This window comes from Falco cherrug, chromosome 4, assembly GCF_023634085.1.
Source record: "Falco cherrug isolate bFalChe1 chromosome 4, bFalChe1.pri, whole genome shotgun sequence".
Classification (NCBI taxonomy): Eukaryota; Metazoa; Chordata; class Aves; order Falconiformes; family Falconidae; genus Falco; species Falco cherrug.
The window spans coordinates 36884753-36904944 of NC_073700.1; the positions used below are offsets into that span (position 1 = coordinate 36884753).

A 20192-nucleotide genomic window follows, 5' to 3' on the forward strand; every position below is an offset into this window, starting at 1 on the left:
CCCCAGGGCTGGACGGGGATGGGTGGGCTGGGTTCAAGCTAGGGTATCACCTCACCACAGGCACTGCTCCCCACCCCACTGTGGGCAGGGTGCAGGCGACCCCTTCCAAGCCAGCCTCATCCCAAAACATCCCAGAAAGGTACTGCTACAGCCCGTCCTACAAGGGTGACTGGTGCCATTTCTGTTACCCAAGATATTCTAGAAAAAAGCCATGTTAATTTTGGATTTGGGGTGCTCATTAACAGTTGCCTGTGCCTGCTTTGCTGCTGCCACAAATCCTGCTGGTCTTCTGATGTCCTGAAATACCAGATGTCTTAATTAATTGAGGGCCACCATCTTTTTCCCATTGTTGCCACTCTTCTGGACACCTCAGCCTTGTCAAAGCCTACAGGGAAGGTGAGAACAGGATTTGAGCCCTGCGTGGCAGATTCCCTGGCCCAACACAAGAACACAGACGGCTCCATCACTGCGACAGGCAGAGGTGGCAGGTACTCCCTGGGGACCAGCTCCGACGGAGATGTGCTTCCAGCAGGCTCTGCTGCTGGGGCTTCACGGGGCTGGCGGCAGGACAAGTGCAGAGCTGGTGGGAGAGGAGGAGAGGGCTCTGAGGGGTCCCAGTCCCGAGCCCTGGCAGAGGTGGGTGCAGGGGGGGCTGCGGGTCACGTGTGGAACACAACACTGCTACCACTGTCACCATCATCACTGCCACCACTATTGCCATCGCTGCCAGCACTAGCACCACCACTGCCACCATCACCACACCACTGTGACCACCATCACCACTCCCACCATCACAGCCACCACCATCACACTGCTTTTCCTGCAGTGTTGCACGCTGGGATGCTTGTCAGCATGGTACTGTCATCGCTGCTGTGATGGCGGTGGCTGTCATCACTAACGAACACTTTCAGCAGCCCCAGTGAACATTAGGAAGCCTTTCACTGGGGCAGGGACAATTCCCCCTGCAGAGGACCAGAGCGATTGCTTTGATGGGTGACTTTCTCACCCCTCAGGCACTGGTGGCACTGACAGTTTGTTCACCAAGTTCTGGGCTGGTGAGGGGAGCAGGGACCGGCGGTGCCTCATCCCACTCCTCACGCTGAGGTCTGTGCCAGCCCAGTGCCCACCTGGGCTTTGGCTGCATCCCCCGGAGCAGCCGTCTCTCCCAAGTCTGTGCCCAAGTGGGCTGCGGTGAGGGGTCCCTGTGGGGCGCAGAGCCTGGGCAGAGAGCGGCACAAGCGTCCTGGCTGACAGGGATGAGGCAGTTGTCTGCCCCTGTGGGATTTATCTGTGAAGCCACTGCATGATGGGTGCTGACGTGGCATCGGGCAAGGGCTTCAAAGCCCCAGGGACAGCCATGGCCTGGGGCAACAGCATCATCGATACTTGGAGCAGGGACCCAGGGAGCAGGGTGGATGGATTTGAGGGGCCCCCAGAGGATGCTTTTCCCCCTGTGCCTCCGGGCACCCGCTGTCACCAAGGTCTCCCAGTGCTGCTCCTGGGTGCCACCTGGTAGCCCCAGCTGCCTGATGGAGTGGGTCCCACCACCCCATGTGCATCGCGCTGCCTTCTCCTCTCCCTGTGCCTGGCGCCGTGCCAGCTGGCTGCCCTGTGCCTGCTGCCCCTCGCCACTGGTGGCTTCCCACAGATCATCCGGCACCGTCTCCGCGCTGTCGCTCCCATCCGCCTGGTGAACAGCCATCACCCGCAAACAAAGAGCCTCCTTGTAGCAGCGAGCTCACGAGTTGTGGCAGCGGCCGCACTTTGGGGATGCCATGTCTCCAGGAGGGCTTGAGCGCCGGCTCCATGCGACGCCCCAGGGGCCGAGCTTCCCTCCTCCACGCTTCGGAGCTGCAGGATGTGGGGAGTCTTCTTTGCCCCCGTGCTGTGGTCACAGCCAAAATCTCAGGGTGCTCAAGCACCTCGAGCCAGGCCCTCTTGCCTTTTCCCCCTTCTTCCTCCACCTCCTCCTCTTCCTCCCATGCTCGTCATTTGGGGCTCCTCAATGGTTCTGGGTCTTTGTTCTCCAGCACTAAAGGTCTAATAAATTGATTGGGTTTTCACCAGAAATTGCTGATTCACAGAAAGGATACATTTTTAATGCTTTTGTCAATGCTTCCTTCCAGAAGATTTCATTTTACATTTCCTCCCGCGTCTTGTATTTATTTAGCCCCTCAGTCCCCCTCTCTTCACCCTGCCGCTGGAGCTGGCCAGGCAGAGGCAAGGAGAGGACATGGTGGGTCTGGCATGGCTCCTGCTGCACGTCCCAGCGCAGACATGCTCCACTCTTTGGGATACACATGCAGGGAAGGTCTGGGTGCTGGGAACGGGAGCATCCATCTCCTTCCATCTGCCTGGGACTGCCCGATCCTCCTCCACTCACGCCACATGACCCTGGCCTGACCACAGCCAACGGAGGGACCATGTGCTGAGCGTCCTCCTGGGATGCCCACTGAACCACGCTGGTTGCCCCAGGTGTGGCTGTGGTGGGTGGAGTGGGAGGACATGAGGTTGTATAAGGCCCACGTGAGTCAGAGGAGGGGAAGGACTGTTTGGATGATGGTGACAGCACGTGTAACCTTGCCTGGCTCCCTGCCATGCCCTGGTGCTGGGCAGGCTGCAGGGGGTATCCAGGAATAATTTAATGCTATTAAATTCTTTCTACACCATTGCTGTTTAAAAACACAGTATTGCCACCGTCGCTCTGCTGCTGCAGCTGGGTCTCCTGGCCTGTGCAGTGCTGGGCACCGCGTGGCCAGGATCTCTCTCATACCGCTCCTCAAAGCCGGGTCTGCTCTGCCCCCATGGGTGCTGTACCCCACCCAGCCCCCCCCTCCCCCACCCCCTCAAGGTGTCACCCCTAAGCGGGGTCACCCCCGAGGCTCTCATGCCAGTGCTTGTTCTGCCCTGTGGAAGTCAGGGATGCTTTCTTCCTCAGGGAAACGATGACGAAAGGAGGGAACAGAATTCCGTGCAAAACCAGGAGGCGAACACAATATCAAAGGCAAAGAGCCAGAAACCCAGAGGCAGAACAACCCAAATTACTGTTCCCACAGCAACTTGCACTCACCCTCCTCACACTGCCAGGCAGGCGCTTACCAGGCTGCCACCGAATGTGCGCACACCCTCGCCATGGGTGCCGTGGCTTTGTCATCTCCAGTTTTGCCTTTTAATTTTGGGCTGGATTAACCCTGCTCCGTGTGCGTGTCCAATGGTATTGCATGTCACTGCACCAAACGCAACCAAAGGGTGATTTTAGTTTGTCCGTTCCCATCCCAAGGAAGGGAGAAGAGGGCTGAGATGGGTTTTCCAGCAGGTGCAAGCTCTGGGTGCCACCACCTTTCTGGGGGGCACTTTCTGAGCAGCCTTATGGTAGATGCCTTTCCCACCATGCTGGGACCATGCACCCATCCTTGCATGGACAAAATGTGCTGGAGAGCGATTTAACACGGGGGTCCAGCTTTTGTTGGCTGCTTTTAGCAAGCAGGAGCTGGCTGCAGGCTGCTTGGTGCTGCCGATGAGACACCAGGGCTGCTTCTCAGCCCTGGCCCCGGCTGGCTTTTGGCAAGCTGGATCAGCTGTTTGCCAGGGGACCTGTACCCGCCCCAGGCTCCTGGTTGTCAATGTTGTAGCGATGCCAGCAGCTTTGCCCATGTCATGAAGCAGGGCTGGAAGGGGTCTGGGAAGCCAGGTGGGAACACCCTGCCCCTCCAGCAGGTCCAGGCATGGAGGTGCTGGCATGGAGGTGCGGTGTTGCAGGAGAGGGGTGCTTTGGCAGGGGATGCTCTGGCCACCTGGTCCTCCCAAGGGGATTTGGTGTCAATGCGTTAAAAATGCTCTGTACCTCCCAGGACCCCACAGCTTGGTCCACAACAAGCCCAGGTGAGCTCTCGGCCAGGGCTGGGGAAGGGGGTCTGATGGGGTCAGGGGAGCTGAGCTGGTGCCAGAGGCGGGGATGGGAAAAGCAGGGCTGCCAGTGGACCTGTCACCCTCAGCCTCAGCAGCAAACACTTGCCAGCAATGGAGCAAGCCTGGCTGGAGCATTTCCTCGTTTGGCATCTCCTGCGGAATCTCACCAAAATCACAAGCCGGAGTCACGGGGCTCAGAGGGGAGACACACCGTCCCTTGGTTGCTCCTTGCTCCCTGTGTCCCAGGGGTGACACTGTCTTCCAGGAGGTCAGGACCCTGGCTGATTTGTAAATGCTCTTCTCTTGCTCTACTTGGATCTTAATTAACTGATTTCCATCCTGGTCAGTTAACTCCTTCTTATCTGGGACACTACCTGGTGCTAGACTTCTTGATGAAGCAAATTAGGGTCCTCTAATTCTGTTTGGTTTTGTTCTGTTCTATTCTCATCATCTCATCTCATCTCATCTCATCTCATCTCATCTCATCTCATCTCATCTCATCTCTCTCTGTCCAGGACTTTCCTGCCCCATATAAAACCTCTCTTCTTCCTCTTTTCCATGCCATACTCGTGGCCGAATGCAGCTGGGAGATTATCCTTGTTTCTACAATTTCTTCAGCTCCTGGGGACAGTGCAAAGAAAAGCTGGTTTTTTTCCACTGTCCTTTTCCTGACATGCCCCATCAGGGGGCAAGGAGGAAGAGCTCTCCAGGACCATGTGCTGGTCTTCTTCATCCTTCCTTCCACAGGGCATCCATTCCTGGACTCCAGCACTCAGCTGGCAGCTGGGATCAGCCAGGGCTTCTCACGAGGAGGATCTGCCCATGGTTTGAAAATAGCATTTATTTGCTCTGGGTTACCATAGTTACTCATGGAAGTCGCACTGCGCTGCTTCTGCTGCTTGCTTGGGCGATTCTCTCCAACACGGCACAACCAGCTAAGTTTATGTTCAAATGGACCCACCAAAATAGCTGGAATATCTTGGGTATTGGCTGAGCTCTGCATGGCATGCCCCAGCCACCCCTCACGCCTTTCAGCAACCCTCTTTTTGAAGTGCTGGATGCACCTGCAGGGCTGTAGCAGATTTTGGGGTTTTGATCACCGGTTTAGCTTTGCTAGGAGGAGCCAACGTGGTTTTCCCAGTGCGGAGCCTGTACTCAGGCTGCATCTCGGAGCTCTTGAAGACAAATACTGAGAGCCAGCATGGCCAACCTCCCCGCTGCTACCCCACGCCTGGTTTTTGGGAGGCTGGTCTGCAAATGGGGGACAGGAGCAGCTGATGTGTCCTGGAAAGACACTTTGGGAGCGACAACGCTCGGTGAGACGGGAATGTAGAGTGTTGCTCTCCCACGGGCTGGAAGCTGATGGTGATAACTCTTCAATCAACAGTGACCAGCAGCTCAGCACGTAAAGCACTGTCCATGTTTGTATTACTCTGCACAAGCGATAGAGCTTGTCCTTGATGTCAGACCTGGCAGAAGCGAGTTCCAGCAAAGTGAGTGGGAGGGATGCCTGGTGGCTGGAAGCCACATCTGGGGCTGTGCTCCCATGCAGAGACACCCAGAGCAGTGTAAACCCAAAGCATGGGTTGGTCCAGCACCAGAGCCTCCAAAACGTGGGATTTTCCTGCAATGCTTGCCGGAGCAGGTGGTATTTGTTACCTTGCCCACAGAGACGGCAGACACCATCCCATGTGGGAGAGCCAGGAGGCAACCAGGGATGCAGCTGGACTCTCCTGCCCACAGCTGTTTCCCTGCCGTCCCGGGAGCCCAGCAGGCAGCTGCCCAGGGGTGGCAGGTGCCCGGGGTGGGCAGCGCAATGGGGACAAGACGTGGCAGGGCAAGGTAAAGCCCACAGTGCTGCGTGCCAGCTGCACAGCCACCTCTTTTTGGGGATGGAGCTGCCCGTGGATGCCGAGAATGGGCAGCCACGGGGAGCCAAGGAAGAGAAGCCTGATTCTGGGTCATTGCTCAGCACCCATGCTTGGTTTTGGGGAGAAAGCATGCGCTGGTTTCTACCGGGAAAGGCGAGGGCAGGGGCTTTCTGCTGCCCAGACAGGAGCTGCTTTGGAGCCTTGTGCCGGGCTGCCCTGAATCTGTCCTTCATCCCTGGGCTGGGACAGTGCCATGGCTCTGCCTCCACTCCACAAACCCGCTCCTCCTCCATGCTGCCAGCTCTCCCTCAGCCTGCAGAGCTGGCAGGCGGAGAGGGAAATAAAACCTTGGCTGGCTGGCAGGACACACCGCCTTTCTGCAGAGCTGCTGCTGCCATGTGGCGAGGCAGCTGAGAAAATCGCTGTCTTTCTGCTCTGAGCTGTGCCAAGGCAGGAGCCTTCTCTCCTCTGCCTCCCTGCCTGGCTCAGCTCTCAGCAGAGTATCCCACTATGAATTAGCAAATTAGATCAAATCCCTCTGGAACTTCCCAGGTATTCCCACAGGGCTGCTCTGCTTTTGGCTCCTTCAGCCTTGGCTCCTGCACTCTGATGGAGCATCATCTCCGGCATGCTGCCTTCGGCTGGCTGCTGTGCTGTGCCAGCCTCTCCCCTGGGATTCTCATGCCTGTGGACCCCTCAACAACTAGAGATGAGATTGAGCCGGTGTCGGTGCTGCCAGCTTGGTGGCAGCCGGCTGGGAGCCCCCAAAGCTCCTCTCCTCTGGGGCTCATCGGACAGGTACCCCTGCCTCCTGCACACACTTCTCTGCTGGGTTTGACTAATACATGTAGAAAAGGGTATTTTTAACTGGGTGGATAAATTCACCAAAACAGGGTTAGATTAATCCCAATAACCGTTCTATACATGAGTCGGGGTGACCGGTTTGCCTGCAGTTGTGTTTCTGGGTGTGGGTGCTGGCAGCATCCCAATCCTGCTCTGCCTGGCTGGAGAGTCCATGGGCACCGTGCTCTGGCCCCTGGCAGCCTCTGTTAACTCACGATGGGGCACAGCATCCCTGCGCCCTCACCTCCCTGCCCAGCTGTCGGGCAAAGGATGCAGTAGCCAGCTCTGCCAGCAGCTGTCCCAGCCATGTCCTTGCTGCCTACGAGCACCCAAACCAAAATGCTGCAGGTGAGCCAAATCAAACAACGCTTGGTTATCATGTTGCTTTAAAAAAGGTAAACTGAAAGGGAGAAGGAACATGTTTGGTTTTGTTATTTCCCTCTCAGGATGTTATTTCCCTGCCTGGATTGCTGGGGAACGGGAGCTGCCTGCTGAGCCTTGGCTGGCCCCAGAGCTGCTGCCAGGCAAGGCACGAGGCCGTTTTATTTTAGGAGTAATTTTTCTGTTTCCTGGGTTTCACATCTCTCTTGCAGGCAGTTCCTCTCCTACAACGCCCGATGTGCAACGTTGCACCAGTACGAGCGGACGGTTGGCTAATCACGGGGATAAAGCGCACATCTGCTTATCTGAGCTGCCCGGAGCCCTGTGCCCAGGCAGGCGGCCACGCGGTCCCCACTGGGCTGTGCCAGCATGCGGGCCATGGGGACCAGTGCCTGCTTCCCAGAGCATGGGCACCTCACTGGGAATGAGCATCTCATCAGGAATGAGCATCTCATTGGGAACGAGAGAGACCGCTGCGATGCAGGAAAGGCTCCAGGGGTGGGAGGGACGAGTTTCTGTTCCCCTTGGGCTGCAGAAAATGATTGCAAACCCCCGCTGTGCAAAATTCACAACCTGAGGGGGGTGGGCTGGGCTCAGCTTCCAGGGCCTCCTGGTCCTGTCCCTGCCTTTGTGTGTTGCCTTTTCCTCTACACCTCCAGAAAGTGCTGGTGCTTGCAGCCATGGTCATACCCAGCCCCTGAAAAGTGTATTTTAGAGCCACCTTGCAGAAGAGAGAAGAAAAAGCACAACATTTCCCCATCAGTCCCAGCCCCGGTGCTGGGATTTGCCGGACCAGGGCGGCTGGGCCAGCTCGGCACGCAGCTGTGATGGGGAATGAGCAGCGAGTGTCTCTGGCTGCTGCAGTGGGGGAGGATGGAGGCAGGGCCAGGAGGGACCACGGGCTGTGGCAGCCTGGGGCTGTCACAGCCTTTCTCCGGGGTGCCAGAGGCAGGCTGGGGATGGTGCTGGGGTTTCCTTCACCCAAGCTCATCCTTGGCCGTGATGGCCACGGATCAAATACCTCCTCTGGAGGAAGCTCCGACAAGCCTAGTCAAAGATGGGCTTAATCAGATCGTTTTGCTATCCTAGCAAAGAGAAAAGACACAAGGTAATCCAGAGACCTCTAAAAGCTCCAGTGCAAGTTTCCAGCAGAGCTGGGAGCAGGTGGGTTACCTGTGGGTTCTTACTATCCTTTTATATTTGTTTTAAAGGCACATGCCAAGCCTCAGCCAAAGGCAGGGTCCAGCTGTGCCAGCCACAGATGTGCTGCCCTCCAGGGCAAAATAACTAAGAAAGATGATATTTGGTAGGAGAAATTACAGTGTGCCACGGACCTGCTCACCTCAGTGCCACCAAAGCAGCAGATCTGGACCATGATCCCAAGGTTTCCACCGCCAGTCCTCTGCCTTTTTAGGCTGGTTGTCTGTCACGGGCTCAGCAGGCATTGCCTACTGCAGGGCTGCAGCGAGATCTCGAATTTAGGCTTTTTACAGGGGACAGAGAGGCACGACTACATTAACCAGCAGGTTTTGAAGAAGGTACAGCCACGACAACAAAGTTCCATGGATGGGGATGAAAAGGGCAAAGGCATTTGCAGATGACAAAAGATCACACAGGGATATTGGCTCAGAAAAGGAGAAGAGGTAGAGGAGACTCAGTGGAAATATGTGGGGGACATACGAAAACAATCAGTTCCTCTTTTTGCCATATCCTGTAAGTACAGTAGAGAAATTAAAGGGCAGCATATGTGGAACAGATTAAAAAACCCTGATTTTATGTATTTATTTACTGTCAGGTTTTGAAATACACAGGCATGGTTCCGAAAGCCATGACCGCCATGACATGAAGCCCAACTGATGGGTGACAACGAAGCATCACGTTTTCCAGCACTGCTTTGAGGGTTTTATAAAACCCAAGGGATTTTACAGTAGGAATAAATTCAGCTTTGTGACTCCCTTTGTCTTTTGAGAGAGGGCGAAATACACTTTTAGTCCCTGATGGAAACTGGGACCAGACTGGGATGAATGCATCCTGTGGTGTGCCCACAGCCCGGCCCCATGCAGGGTGAGACAGTGGCTGGACACCCCGGAAAGCAGCGACACCTCCCTGCAACACAGCGGGCTGTGAGCAGAGTCCAGCCCCTTAACTAAGGTGGGGGCAGCAGATCTCCAAGAAGCCAAACATGGCAAGCCAAATCCAGGTTGGGTCTCCATCCTCCCTCCAGGACACATGGCTTGTCCTCATCCTGTCCCCTGTGCGCAGCTGGCTCTGAGCTGGCTGAGCACAGAGGAAAGGGGTGACATGCACGGTCCTGGGCTTCCTCAAGGAACACGCAGTTTCTTCCATAAAGAGATTTTTTTCCCCCCATCAGCTGACAGTCAACATCACACGGGGCAGCCTGAGCTCAGGAATAGCTCATTCTTTAAGATTGCCTGTACAGCTCCATATATATTATGTACTTGGTGCCTGTGCATCAGCACCTTCACCCAAGCTATTGCTTTTTCCGGGGGCCCTTCTCATCCTCGTGGTCCACCCCACCCCTCCCCGTTTCCATCCTTGCAGAAAAGCTGCCGTGTGCCGGAGTGGCCGGGCAGAGCCTGCGGCACTTGGCACACCGCTCACCCACCGGGAGACATGGGCGAGGGGCTCCCTGCCAGGGTGGGGGCGCGGCAGCCTGATGCCCTGCACCTCCCCGGGGAGCCCATGGCCCACGCGCAGTCGCATGCCCCCCTGCAGAGAAATCAGCAGGAAACATTTGATGGGGATTTAGAGATTTTTGGCCCCCAGGGACTTTCAGGGCAGATCCGCCCATCGTGTCAGTGCCACCAGCAGCAGGGAAGACCAGTTCAGGGTGAGGGTCTTCAGAGAAAACACTGGGGGTTGTTCAAGGCCAGGGCAGAGCCTCAGGCTCCGAGGACACTGGCTGGCTCTGGGTTTCAGGTGAGACCTGCTGGACAATCCCCAGTCACGCAGCCCTGGGAGAAGGGAACCCCCAGGCCCATGATGCCTGAGGACAGGAGGGACAACGCTGGTCCCGTGGCCTTGGCCCGAGCTGGGGGACAGGCTTTGCTGCAGCAGCGCCCATGGCCACGGAGGGCTTGCTGCCGAGTGCGTCTCCTGCATGCTAAGAGCGGCATGTTTCTGCAAAAGCACTGCCCAGAAATTCAAAGCATTCTAAATTTTCCCTCTTTCTTGTGCTCCCAGAGCAACTCTTTTGCCCGGGAGGAGGTTGTTCATCGTCGCTCATCATGTGCCTTTTGCCAGCCCCAGCAAGCAGCCGGATCTCCCAGCCCTGCACTTCTGACCTCGTGCAGCCGTTTCCCGGTCTCGTTTAACCTCTGCAAATTCTTCTGGTTAGTAGTGTGCAGATTAAACATTAAGCCCTTAAAAACATCCTTTGCCTCAAAAAACCAGCATAAAGGAAGGGCAGGAACTGGCTAGGACAGACGGTCATGAGAGCGTACCCTTGTCGTGTGTACAAGGAAACACAGATCCAGCCCCTGCAAGTAGGTTCTGGCTGCATGAGAGACCGATCACAGCGGAGGTCATGAGACACAATTCAGGCCAAAGGCTTCTGCTTTGAGGTTGTTTATGCTGGTTTATGGGCCAAAAGCCTGCCTTCCCTTTTCTTTTTTGGGCAGCCCTGGACCCTGGTCTTTGCTAACAGCTCTTTAGGGCAGCCCGGGAATCGGGGTGGGCACCCGCTGGAGATCGCTCTGACCCAGGGAACGGGCTTGAGCGAGCATCAGCTCCCAGCACGCCGCCCCTCCCAAATACAAGCTAGAAATCCTCTCCAAGATGCCACTCTGAGCCTGAGGCAGCTCCAAAACCATCAGAGGGTTAAGCACAAGGTAGGCAGCCATCCTGGAAAGAGAAGTGCTTTGACTCTTCCTTGGAGACTCTACACTTGCCCCTACCTCCACCCCCAAGGCTGCGCTGAACACACATTCATCAAATTTCCTCTGCTAGTCAGTTATTCCCAGCCGTGGTTTCCACTTCTGCAGTTTCAAAAATCTGTAGATGACTCTGTTATTGCTCACTAGGGAAGGAAGCTGTCCCAAGAAGACCCACACCCTCAGAAACGCTCAGTTACGGTTGCGTAGAGCCCTCCAGCCCCTGAAGCTAAACTGCTCCCTTCAGAGTCAACAGTTTGTGAGTGGGAAACAAACCCAGGCGTACAACCCACAGCGTGGCTGCAAGCAAAGTTGTGACTTCGAGTAATGCTTTGCCTTATCTGCCCCCAAGGAGGGCAGCACAATCCCGCAGCTCGTAGGAGCTGCAGCTGACGAGCCGGCAGCCTAAGGGAAAGCATAAGGAACTTGGGGATAGATGCTATGGCAGCTGGTAAAAATTAGGCAGATTCTTAGAGGAAAAGAGCATCAACAAGTATTTCTGTGAGCGGTGGAGCTGCTGAAATCAGTTTCCCCTACCTTTGTCTCCAGGGTGGGTAACTAGGGGTGGGGGGAGGCAGTACCAGAGGCTTGCTTCCCGGTTCTGTGAGACAGGCAGCCAAACCTGGAGCAACTCAACATGTCTGAGACTTCGCTGCCTCTTCCCCCTGTTAAATTTGCGTGAGTGTGGCCAGGAGGAAGCCGAAGAGGAAGGTCACAGCCAAAGCGCTGCAGGGAGGCAGCAGGGAAGGCTGGACTCTGCTGTCCCACCGTCCCCCCACGTTCTCTCTACGTGCTGTCCTCCAGATGAGCGGAGCGGGTGGCTGCGGCATGCTGCATTGCTTGTGGAAGCAAAGCCGGCACGTGGCAAAGCTTCTGTGGGTGCCGAGATGACAGAAAGGATGGATGCACATATACCCATCTTGTCAGCCCAACCGGCCCCAGCTGCAGGGCTCACAGCTCAGCCAGACCCCCACGGCCACCAGCCTCGTGCTGCCCGAGCAGGCAGAAGCTGCCCTCCTGCTGCCGAGGGCCATCACCACTGAGCACGTATGACCCAGCATTCGAGATGTCAAGGGACAAACCACTGGCCTGGATGCAGCTGAAGCCCCTACACGGCTCAGCAAACAACTCCTGAAGTTTCAGTCCTAAACCTCCCCTGAACAAAACTGGACAAGGTGGTGCTCTGCAGGGTTCAGAGCAGGCAGCCAACCCTGCTCTAGCTGCGGTCTTTGTTGGGCTTGAGTTCAGAGCCTCAACGAGACGAGTCTACCAAAGCATGGCATACTTGGACCCTGGCAGAAGGTAAGCGATGCAGAAGCCCACGTGTAACGGTTCTGGAAGGGGCAAGGGACCGGTGCCTGAGGCAACCCCTGCAGCACAGCAGAGAGCTTCGCAGTGAGGGGGCAAAAGCTGGTCTTCACATCGACTGAGGGGAGAAGCAGAATTTAAGGAAGCAGAATTTCACAGCATGAGAAGGAACACTTGAAGAGAAATAAACTGTGCCCCAGCCACCGCAAGCGGGAGAGCACTGGCTGCAGCCAGCTGGCCCCGTGGGCTGGTGGAGCCAGCGCTGGCACTGCTCTCTGCAATGCTCACAGGTCAAAACCATGGACTCCCAGTTGTTTATGGCACGGAGGATCCAGCACCCTGCAGGCTGGGAGGACGAGGCACTGATCACTGGCTCACTGGACTTGCACTCTTCCCTCTGGGTTTCCAAAGCTGCCTCCTTCGCCTCGCAGCTGTGAGAGATCAGGAGGAGGACAAGTCCAGTCAGAAACCCTGCCAGTCAGCGGCAGCTGGAGGGCACAGCCCTTAACTTTGGAGGACAACTTACCCACGAAATGGGAGGTGACTCACCAAGCAAGCAATGCACTGAAGCTGTGTCAGCAGCTGGGAGATGTGTATCCTGGTTCAGCGACAGTCCTAGCGCCTGATCTACACTTGCACAAGAGAAGCCAGCACTCGGTTAGCAAAACAGGAGCTGAATGCTCTCAAGTACTGCCTAGCTAAAGTCTGGATCCAGTTCCACCGAGCAGCCGTTTGTGGATTTGAAAACGGTCAGAAGCAGCCACGACACCAGAGCATGGCCAAGGAACTGAGCCACGGCTCTCCCAGCTGCTCATGCAGCGACTCTGCAACCCGAAGTGGTGTTGGGGAGGTGATAGCAAGGCAGGTCTGGAAACACCCAACCGGGTGCTTTACAAGGCAGGAAAACCTTTAAGTTTGCCGCCAGAAGCAGTCTTGTGCCGTCAGCTGGTTACAAAACATCTCCCAAGGAAGCAGGTATCTGTGTCACCTTTACAGAAAACACGGTGCATAGAAAATCCAGGAAAAAAGGCACAATTAGCGAGCATCATGCTCTTCTCATACCACAGCACCATGGCAAGACAGAGGACAGCCTTCCTTTTCAAGGACTTAAGACTCCTCCAGATTCATTATGAACTCCCAAGCCCGTGAGACATCGCCCATAACTTTCCCATCACCAAGCCCTCCAGGTATGATAAAGAAGCTCCCACTACTTGATGCAATCAGGCATAATACTTTCCTTTCAGGTCCTCAGTCACGTAGTTTAAAGTAGCTGTGAGGTTCAAAAGCAGCAGCCTGCATTACTCAGCTCCTCAAAATCCCTGTTACATTTTCCTACCACTGAGCACCTTCATTACTAAGTTTAAAGTCTTGAAAGGAATTGTAAAATTGTGATTTGTGGTATTTAATGCTAAGCTCACTTTTGGAAATCAAGTGAAAAAAGCCTATTCATATGCCTTTTCCCCACTCCCATCTCTTTTAAAAAAATAAGTACTCAGCCTGATAACGTTTACGAAATTCTGAAACTTTTGGCTTGCAAGAATGGTTTTACTTGTAATAATAAATATTATAATAGATAAATATATATTATAGGAAGAAGAGGCTGACACCCAGGCCAAGGGGAACCTCTAGTGGCCACAGGCTTTCTTTGCACAGCACCTCACGGCAGGCAGAGCTGGCAGGAAAATCATCTCTGCAGTTTCTGCAAGCTCAGCAATCCCGCCTTTCCACGTTGCACCTTAGACCTCAGCTTTGCTCTTGGGAACACCCGTGTACAGCAGCATAGGAAGCCCCAGGGCTGTGCACAAGGTGTGTAGTTGGGGTTTGGGTTTTTTGGTGGGGTTTCTTTTTGTTGTTGTTTTTTTTCTTCTTTTTTTCTTTTTCTGCCTGCCAGGAGTTTCACTGAACCCCAAGAATTTAGTGGAATTTCACTGGAAACTCAATTATTTAATTTTTTTTTTTTTACCTTCACCGGTCATTGCATGCAGGGCGTTTCCAAAGGCATTTTGCTCCAAGTATCTTGATATCGTCCTCCAACTCTACCAAGAAGTTCCTGTTAGTTCCCACAAGTCTTAGATTTTCCAGGCATTGGCAAAGACTAGCCTTAAGTAACAGGAACATTTGTTTAAACCCGTGCTGCTAACTGGAAAGACTCTTTTCAAGCACGGCAAAAGGCATCCACACTAGTATCAGGGACATGGGCAGACGTCCAGGTTCAAACTAAGACATCAAGAGGAACAAAAATACTACTTTTTAAAAAAGCAGCTCCCCAACCAAGCTGCCTACCTGCTGCCAACAGTCACGTTTGTGCTGGCACAAGTCAGGCACAGCCTCTAGCAAGAGCAGCGCTGACTTACAGCGGCTGCAGGGCTCTAGCAGAGTCCAGGACAGCACTGACATGCAGAGGATGCAATGGCACCGGTGGCCTGACCTACAGCTTCCAAGCGCTGGTGGCCAGAAGACACCTCTCAACTCCATTTTAAACCCAGGCTGGGCTGGGGCAAAACACACTCTAGACCCACCAAAAGGAAGAAGGCTCATTTCAGAGTTTGCCAATTGAAGTTTTGTTTTTGGTTGTTTTTTTTTTTTTACAGTGAGTTTGGCAGCTGATGTTGGTGGAAGCCTTGGGAGATCTTCTCGCAGTCAGGAGCTGTGTAACCGCTCCACCGTAGCGAAGAGTTCATGTGAGCGAGCACGTTCCACAGTTTATTTCTCAGTTTCGGCATGCCATTTGCTATGAGGTCTACAGGAAGGGAAATAACCGAACAAAGGACAAAGTCAGTAGCCCCCACAGTCAAACAACTTTTAATATAATCATAAATCCTGCACAGTGACAAAAATACCATTGATATAGGGCAGTGATTCCAATGATAGGGTAAAAAACCCATTCAGCAGCACACTACCACTCATCTGAAGAAAAACAACACCCCAAATAATATGCACATTCAACTACGAATAGTCTGAAAGTCACAACAGAGAGCTGGCAGAAAGGCATCTCACCATTAACAGCCAGGTGCCCGAGCCACCCATCCATCCAACAACCGGACTCTGGGTGCTGGTTGCAGGAGCTGAGCGGTTCCAGTGCTGAGGCTGCAGGCGACCTCCTGGTCCCCACAGACCGTGGCACCAGCATCTCTATGACCACTGTATGGTCAGTGGGCAGAGGAGATCATTCCCCATCAAAAATGAGGACGGATTTCCAAGGACAAAGTACACAATTTCAATGCACACACACCAACAGCAGTTGATCGATCTGCAAGTGCCACCCCTCCACAGCTAAGCACGTATCTCTACTGGCATGAAATTTACCTCTTTAAAGAACAGTCCTGCCCGCCCCTCCAATTTATCTTCAGTTATCTCAACACAGAGGAAATAACAGTTTTCCCCTTCCCTTTGCTAACTGGCTTCTAATAATGGGAGGCCAATTAACATGCTTCATTAGAAAAGGAAGTGTGTCAAAGTGTATGATCCGTAGGAATGACAGTTTGGGTGCAGTGATGAAGTTTGTCCAGCCCGGCTGACAGCTGGAAATAGTTCCTGTGGCTTGGAAACAGCTGAAATGCCATTTACAATAAATTCAAGTTTCTGATGTCAGGAGTTTCTCGTCTTTTCTCCTTTCAGGAGAATATTACAAAGCAAAAATGTTCTTGCAGAACTGTGGTAGCTGATGCCCAGCCTTCAGCTCTCCAGCTCCGCTCCAAACAGCTCATCAAGCAACACTGGCACTCTCCACTCTTGCTGTCATTGCTGCCATCAGGCCTACAAACTACATCAACAGCTGTTCAGAGTTACAATGACCAAAGCACTTCACCACTGGGGTACTTCAGATAACTGATAACTTTCTGATAAGGCGCCCATTGCAGTCATTGTCTTAAAACCCAATCTGTGGTCTCCACCTCAAGAGTTTTGCATGTAACAAACTGTTGGCTTAATTACATGAACTTTGATACACACTTGGTCAGCAACAACCATCAACTACACAGACACAAAAAATGCCTCTGCTACTGGAAAGAAAGCCAAGTCACAATGCTGCTCCTCTAAGGTGTCCCACAACCATAACAAGAATTACACGGGAGGATTTGTGCATGAAAAGGAACATTCATTTTTAGTGAACAAAAGGACTGGGTGAAGATGACACAGCATCGCGCAATTCCTCTTGCTAGATTATTGCAGCCTCTTGCTTATTCAGTCTGTTCAAATTTAAAACACACATACTAGTCCTGCAGGAAGCCTACCGCAGGGTAACGCTGCATCAAACTAAAACCATCCCCGTGACACGTGTGCCAAGGCTGACTTAGCCCTTTTAGCCCCTGCTGTGATTTGCAAACTCCAGTTGCTCTGGGCATTGTGTGTGCTCCAAGCACGCCCACACCAGTTACAAACGCACACACAGCCGCCGTGAGACGCTGCCAGCCACCCAGCCCAACGCCTGGCTTTAAGAATGAAGATGCCTTTAGCCCCATGCCAGACTGGCCGGCCACCTAGATAAGCTACCAAAAAGGGGCCTTCTGTGGACCTTCTGTGTGTGTGTCAGCAGCTGTACTCCTGGTCTGTGATTTGACTTTTGAAAGACACTTGAGACTCAGATGCCTAAACCTCACTGATTCTTCAGTACTGCTCTTTGGATTCTCACACTAATACCCTACGATGATTTCTGAGCAACTATGAGTTATTTCTGATTTAAAACATCCAAATCCCTGGTGCACTAAGAACAGAGCAGGAAAAGGAACAGCGCCTCTTTGACATGGTATGGTACTCCGGTTTCGCTGACATAGCTGCATCCGGCACGGATGGGGAGCAAGAAAAATCACATCACCACTGCCAGCTGCAGGAAAGATTTCGCAGATAAAATCTGTTCATTTTGACTGTAATACTAAACTCCCACAAATCCTACCAACACACAGCTCAAGGGAATTTCTGAGAACTTAAGCTGAAAATTAATGCTATTGTGTTTTCGGTTTTTGTTTTATGGTTTGTTTTCCAAGGGCACCTCAGACAAGCTCAAAAGAGAGGAGATACGGACAAAACTGAAATCCCACCTACATGTAAGAGAACCTACTGAACTGGATACATTTTCTGAGTGATTTCTTTTGTCTGAGGAAGCTTGTGAGATACTAGCAAGTGCAAAGTGATACTGCTAGCTTTGGAAAAATAATAGGATGCAGCATCAGCCAGTATCTGTAAAAAGCCAGACAGGACTGTTCAAGTTCTTCCGCAACAAAATACATAAGTAAAACTGAATTATATCTCTCCTTCCAGTTCAATCAAGTTTACGGTAAACCTATGAAAAGATAGCTGGACAGAACTCACAGAGTGGGAAGTAGGAAAGAGAGGCCCAGTACTGACTCTCAAAATCTAACTGCAAATATAAAAGGTGCAAAAGACATCTTAAATTGTATATGCCGTCTAGTAATTCAAAAAGTTATTCTGACAATTTTAAAATGGCACCTTAAGAAGCAAATCATATTTTTGCCAAGTTTGTTTGTGTACTTTGCAAGAGGCAACATTTTACCAAGACACATGGTATCTTCCTTGATGGCAAGCTAAACAAGCCAACATTAAGACTCACCCGTGACCTTTGAATATTAACATGACCCTGTCCAGCCTAACTGAGATTTTATCAGTACAGATTTTTAATTTTTCCTTTTGATGTTCATCAAGCTTAAGTAGTAATAACATTTCTCCTGCTCTAAAGCAATTTTTTACATTGAACTGCTGAAAAACCCAGCAATTCCTCTTTTCCGTTCATTTTACCTGTTGTAAGTCTTCCTAGTGAATTACCCACCAAAGCTTTGAGAGCATCCTGTCATATGCTCTGGACTATCCATTGATGTTTATGTATTTGTGCTTCATGTGGGAGAAGTTTTGCAACAGATACTACAAGTTTCAGATAATTGATAATTACCGATAATTAGATAACTAGGCAATTGCCTCCAGACAATACATGCCACAAGGCACGCTTGCAGAGAACTATACAAATTCTCAGGAATGAGCATCATTCAAACCTACTAGAACACTGCTGGAAAAAAAGCATTACCTTTTTCAGGATCTCATCGCTGGTAAGACTCATGATATGGAGAAACAGTGTCACCTAGAGTTCTCCTGGGAAACTCTTCCACTCCCAGAATAATACTACACAGAAGATCTGCCTACCACCTCCCTTCATTTACTTGTGGGGAGAGCATTAAGCTTCTGCATCAACCATGTCTCATTTCCCAAACACGCAGGGATATGAGCACAGTTATTCTCAGATTTAAAGCTCCATTTCAGCTTCCAGGAAAGATGAAGAAAAGGAAGTTTCCGAGCGCTGCATATATGCTCTGGCTGCCTGAAACGTGAGCCTATTTCAAGTCATTATACTGATATGGAATAGGAATGTAAACAAAATTACGCCTTTGAGATATCGCTGTCCAGTCTGAATGCCTTTCTCAGAGGCAGAGTCCTCATGCAACTGGAATGTGTCAAGGGCTCAGGTACAAGGAGAAGGATAACTAGCAATCATGGTTCTTGTGTGAACTGAGGGCTTTCATAACTTATGGAACGGTACTGATTTGTCTGCACAGTGTCTGCTTATAGTAGGGCAATGATTTTATTAACTACTGTTCTACATCAAATCTGAGGTCATTAATGTTCCCTGGGAGCAGACACTTGATATTACTGGCTCAAGCCAGATATCGGTGCCAGTGGCACACAGCTCTACCGTACACCTCAGCCAGCTCTGTGCCTCTGAGGGATTGCATCAAACTACAAAGCTATCCCGTGATATGGACTTGTATCCATTTAGGATGGTTTGAAATCATTACATTTTCATTTTTACCCTAATAACGGGACCTGAATCCAAATCTCTAGAGGTAAACAGCTAAGGAGTTAATCAGATACATTACTTCACCTTGACCTGTCTTAGATAAACTAAGAGTAAACAACTAAGCTCTGCATTCAAGTGTACCGCTTAGTAATTACTAAAAAAACACCGAGCCCAGCAGAAATTACGTTCTAACTTGGCTCCTGCATTCGAATTTTTGTTGGGAATCCTAAGACAATTGAAAAACTATTTGATTAATGATAGTCATGTCAACCATTCATGGTGTCCCTGAAGCCCCACACCTCCAAGACAGAGATTTGGAAGCTTTCAGAGCACAGTGGCTGATTATTGAAAGTATTGCAGTGGCTGGTTCTTCCGTGGTTCAGATCTGCATCGAGGTAAAGAGCCTGGCCATCACCACCTCCTGTGAAGAGACAAAGGCAAGTGTGAGGGTCTCTGCATTTCTTAGCACGGGAAACTGCTATACAAAAACCGCCCACAGGACGCAAGTGCTTTTCTCATGGGAACATCTGGAAGCCCTAAGTGATGTTTGTTTGCTGTCTTCAGTTGTAACAGAGCATGATCAAATGTACAGCTTTTAAATGACACTATCAGAACTGGATGATTTTTTAAAAAATTAAAAAAAAACCCCACAGTAATGCAGGGCAGTAAGAGCAAGAAGCCTGATTCAAATGCCTGCATTTAAGATTTATTTTTCAGTGCTGGACGATCTTGGGAGCTACAGCTACCAACTGCATATTTTCCCTCCAGTAAAGAATTCTGTTAGCAGTCAAAAATCAAAGCTGGCAGGAGAACAAGATCAAGAAGTAAGCACCCTGGCTTGGTCTTCTAAATCATTAAGAAACATGTCAAGAATTAAAAACATTTTGATTATCTGTGGGTTTATGTCAAGACTCAGAGAGCTTACAACCAGAGAATGCAGTGAAGTAAAACAGATTTAGAGAGAAAAGCCTCAGGGGAAAGTAAGTTCCTCTTCAAGAACTATTTCTCATCACGAATTAGGCAGTACGAAGGTGCGGCTGTGCTTAAAGCTGTGAGTTACTACATTACTCTAAAATGCTTGATATGCAAGTTTTCCCACTGAAAATTTTTGTTGGGCAATAATATCAGGTTTTGTTCACTTTCACCTCTAACTGTAGTGATACTGAAATACACACATGGTAAATG

General features: G+C 51.6%; 1 protein-coding gene and 1 long non-coding RNA gene across 5 annotated transcripts in view; both read right to left on the reverse strand.

Moving 5' to 3' along the window:
* Nucleotides 1-12324: 12324 nt before the first annotated feature.
* Nucleotides 12325-14099, reverse strand: LOC114016747 (uncharacterized). The gene is made up of 2 exons (XR_003561399.2): nucleotides 12755-14099; nucleotides 12325-12636 (listed from the first exon to the last, which is right to left on the reverse strand). It is a non-coding gene; the product is annotated as an uncharacterized LOC114016747 (long non-coding RNA).
* Nucleotides 14100-14991: 892 nt separating this feature from the next.
* Nucleotides 14992-20192, reverse strand: part of TBC1D24 (TBC1 domain family member 24) — a 30322-nt gene continuing 25121 nt past the window's right edge. For all 4 annotated transcript variants that reach the window (XM_055708064.1, XM_055708061.1, XM_055708062.1 and 1 more), the window contains one exon: nucleotides 14992-19428. In XM_055708064.1, the coding sequence (XP_055564039.1) occupies nucleotides 19274-19428 (155 nt within the window). In that variant the 3' untranslated portion in view covers nucleotides 14992-19273. The remainder of the gene's footprint in view (nucleotides 19429-20192) is intronic.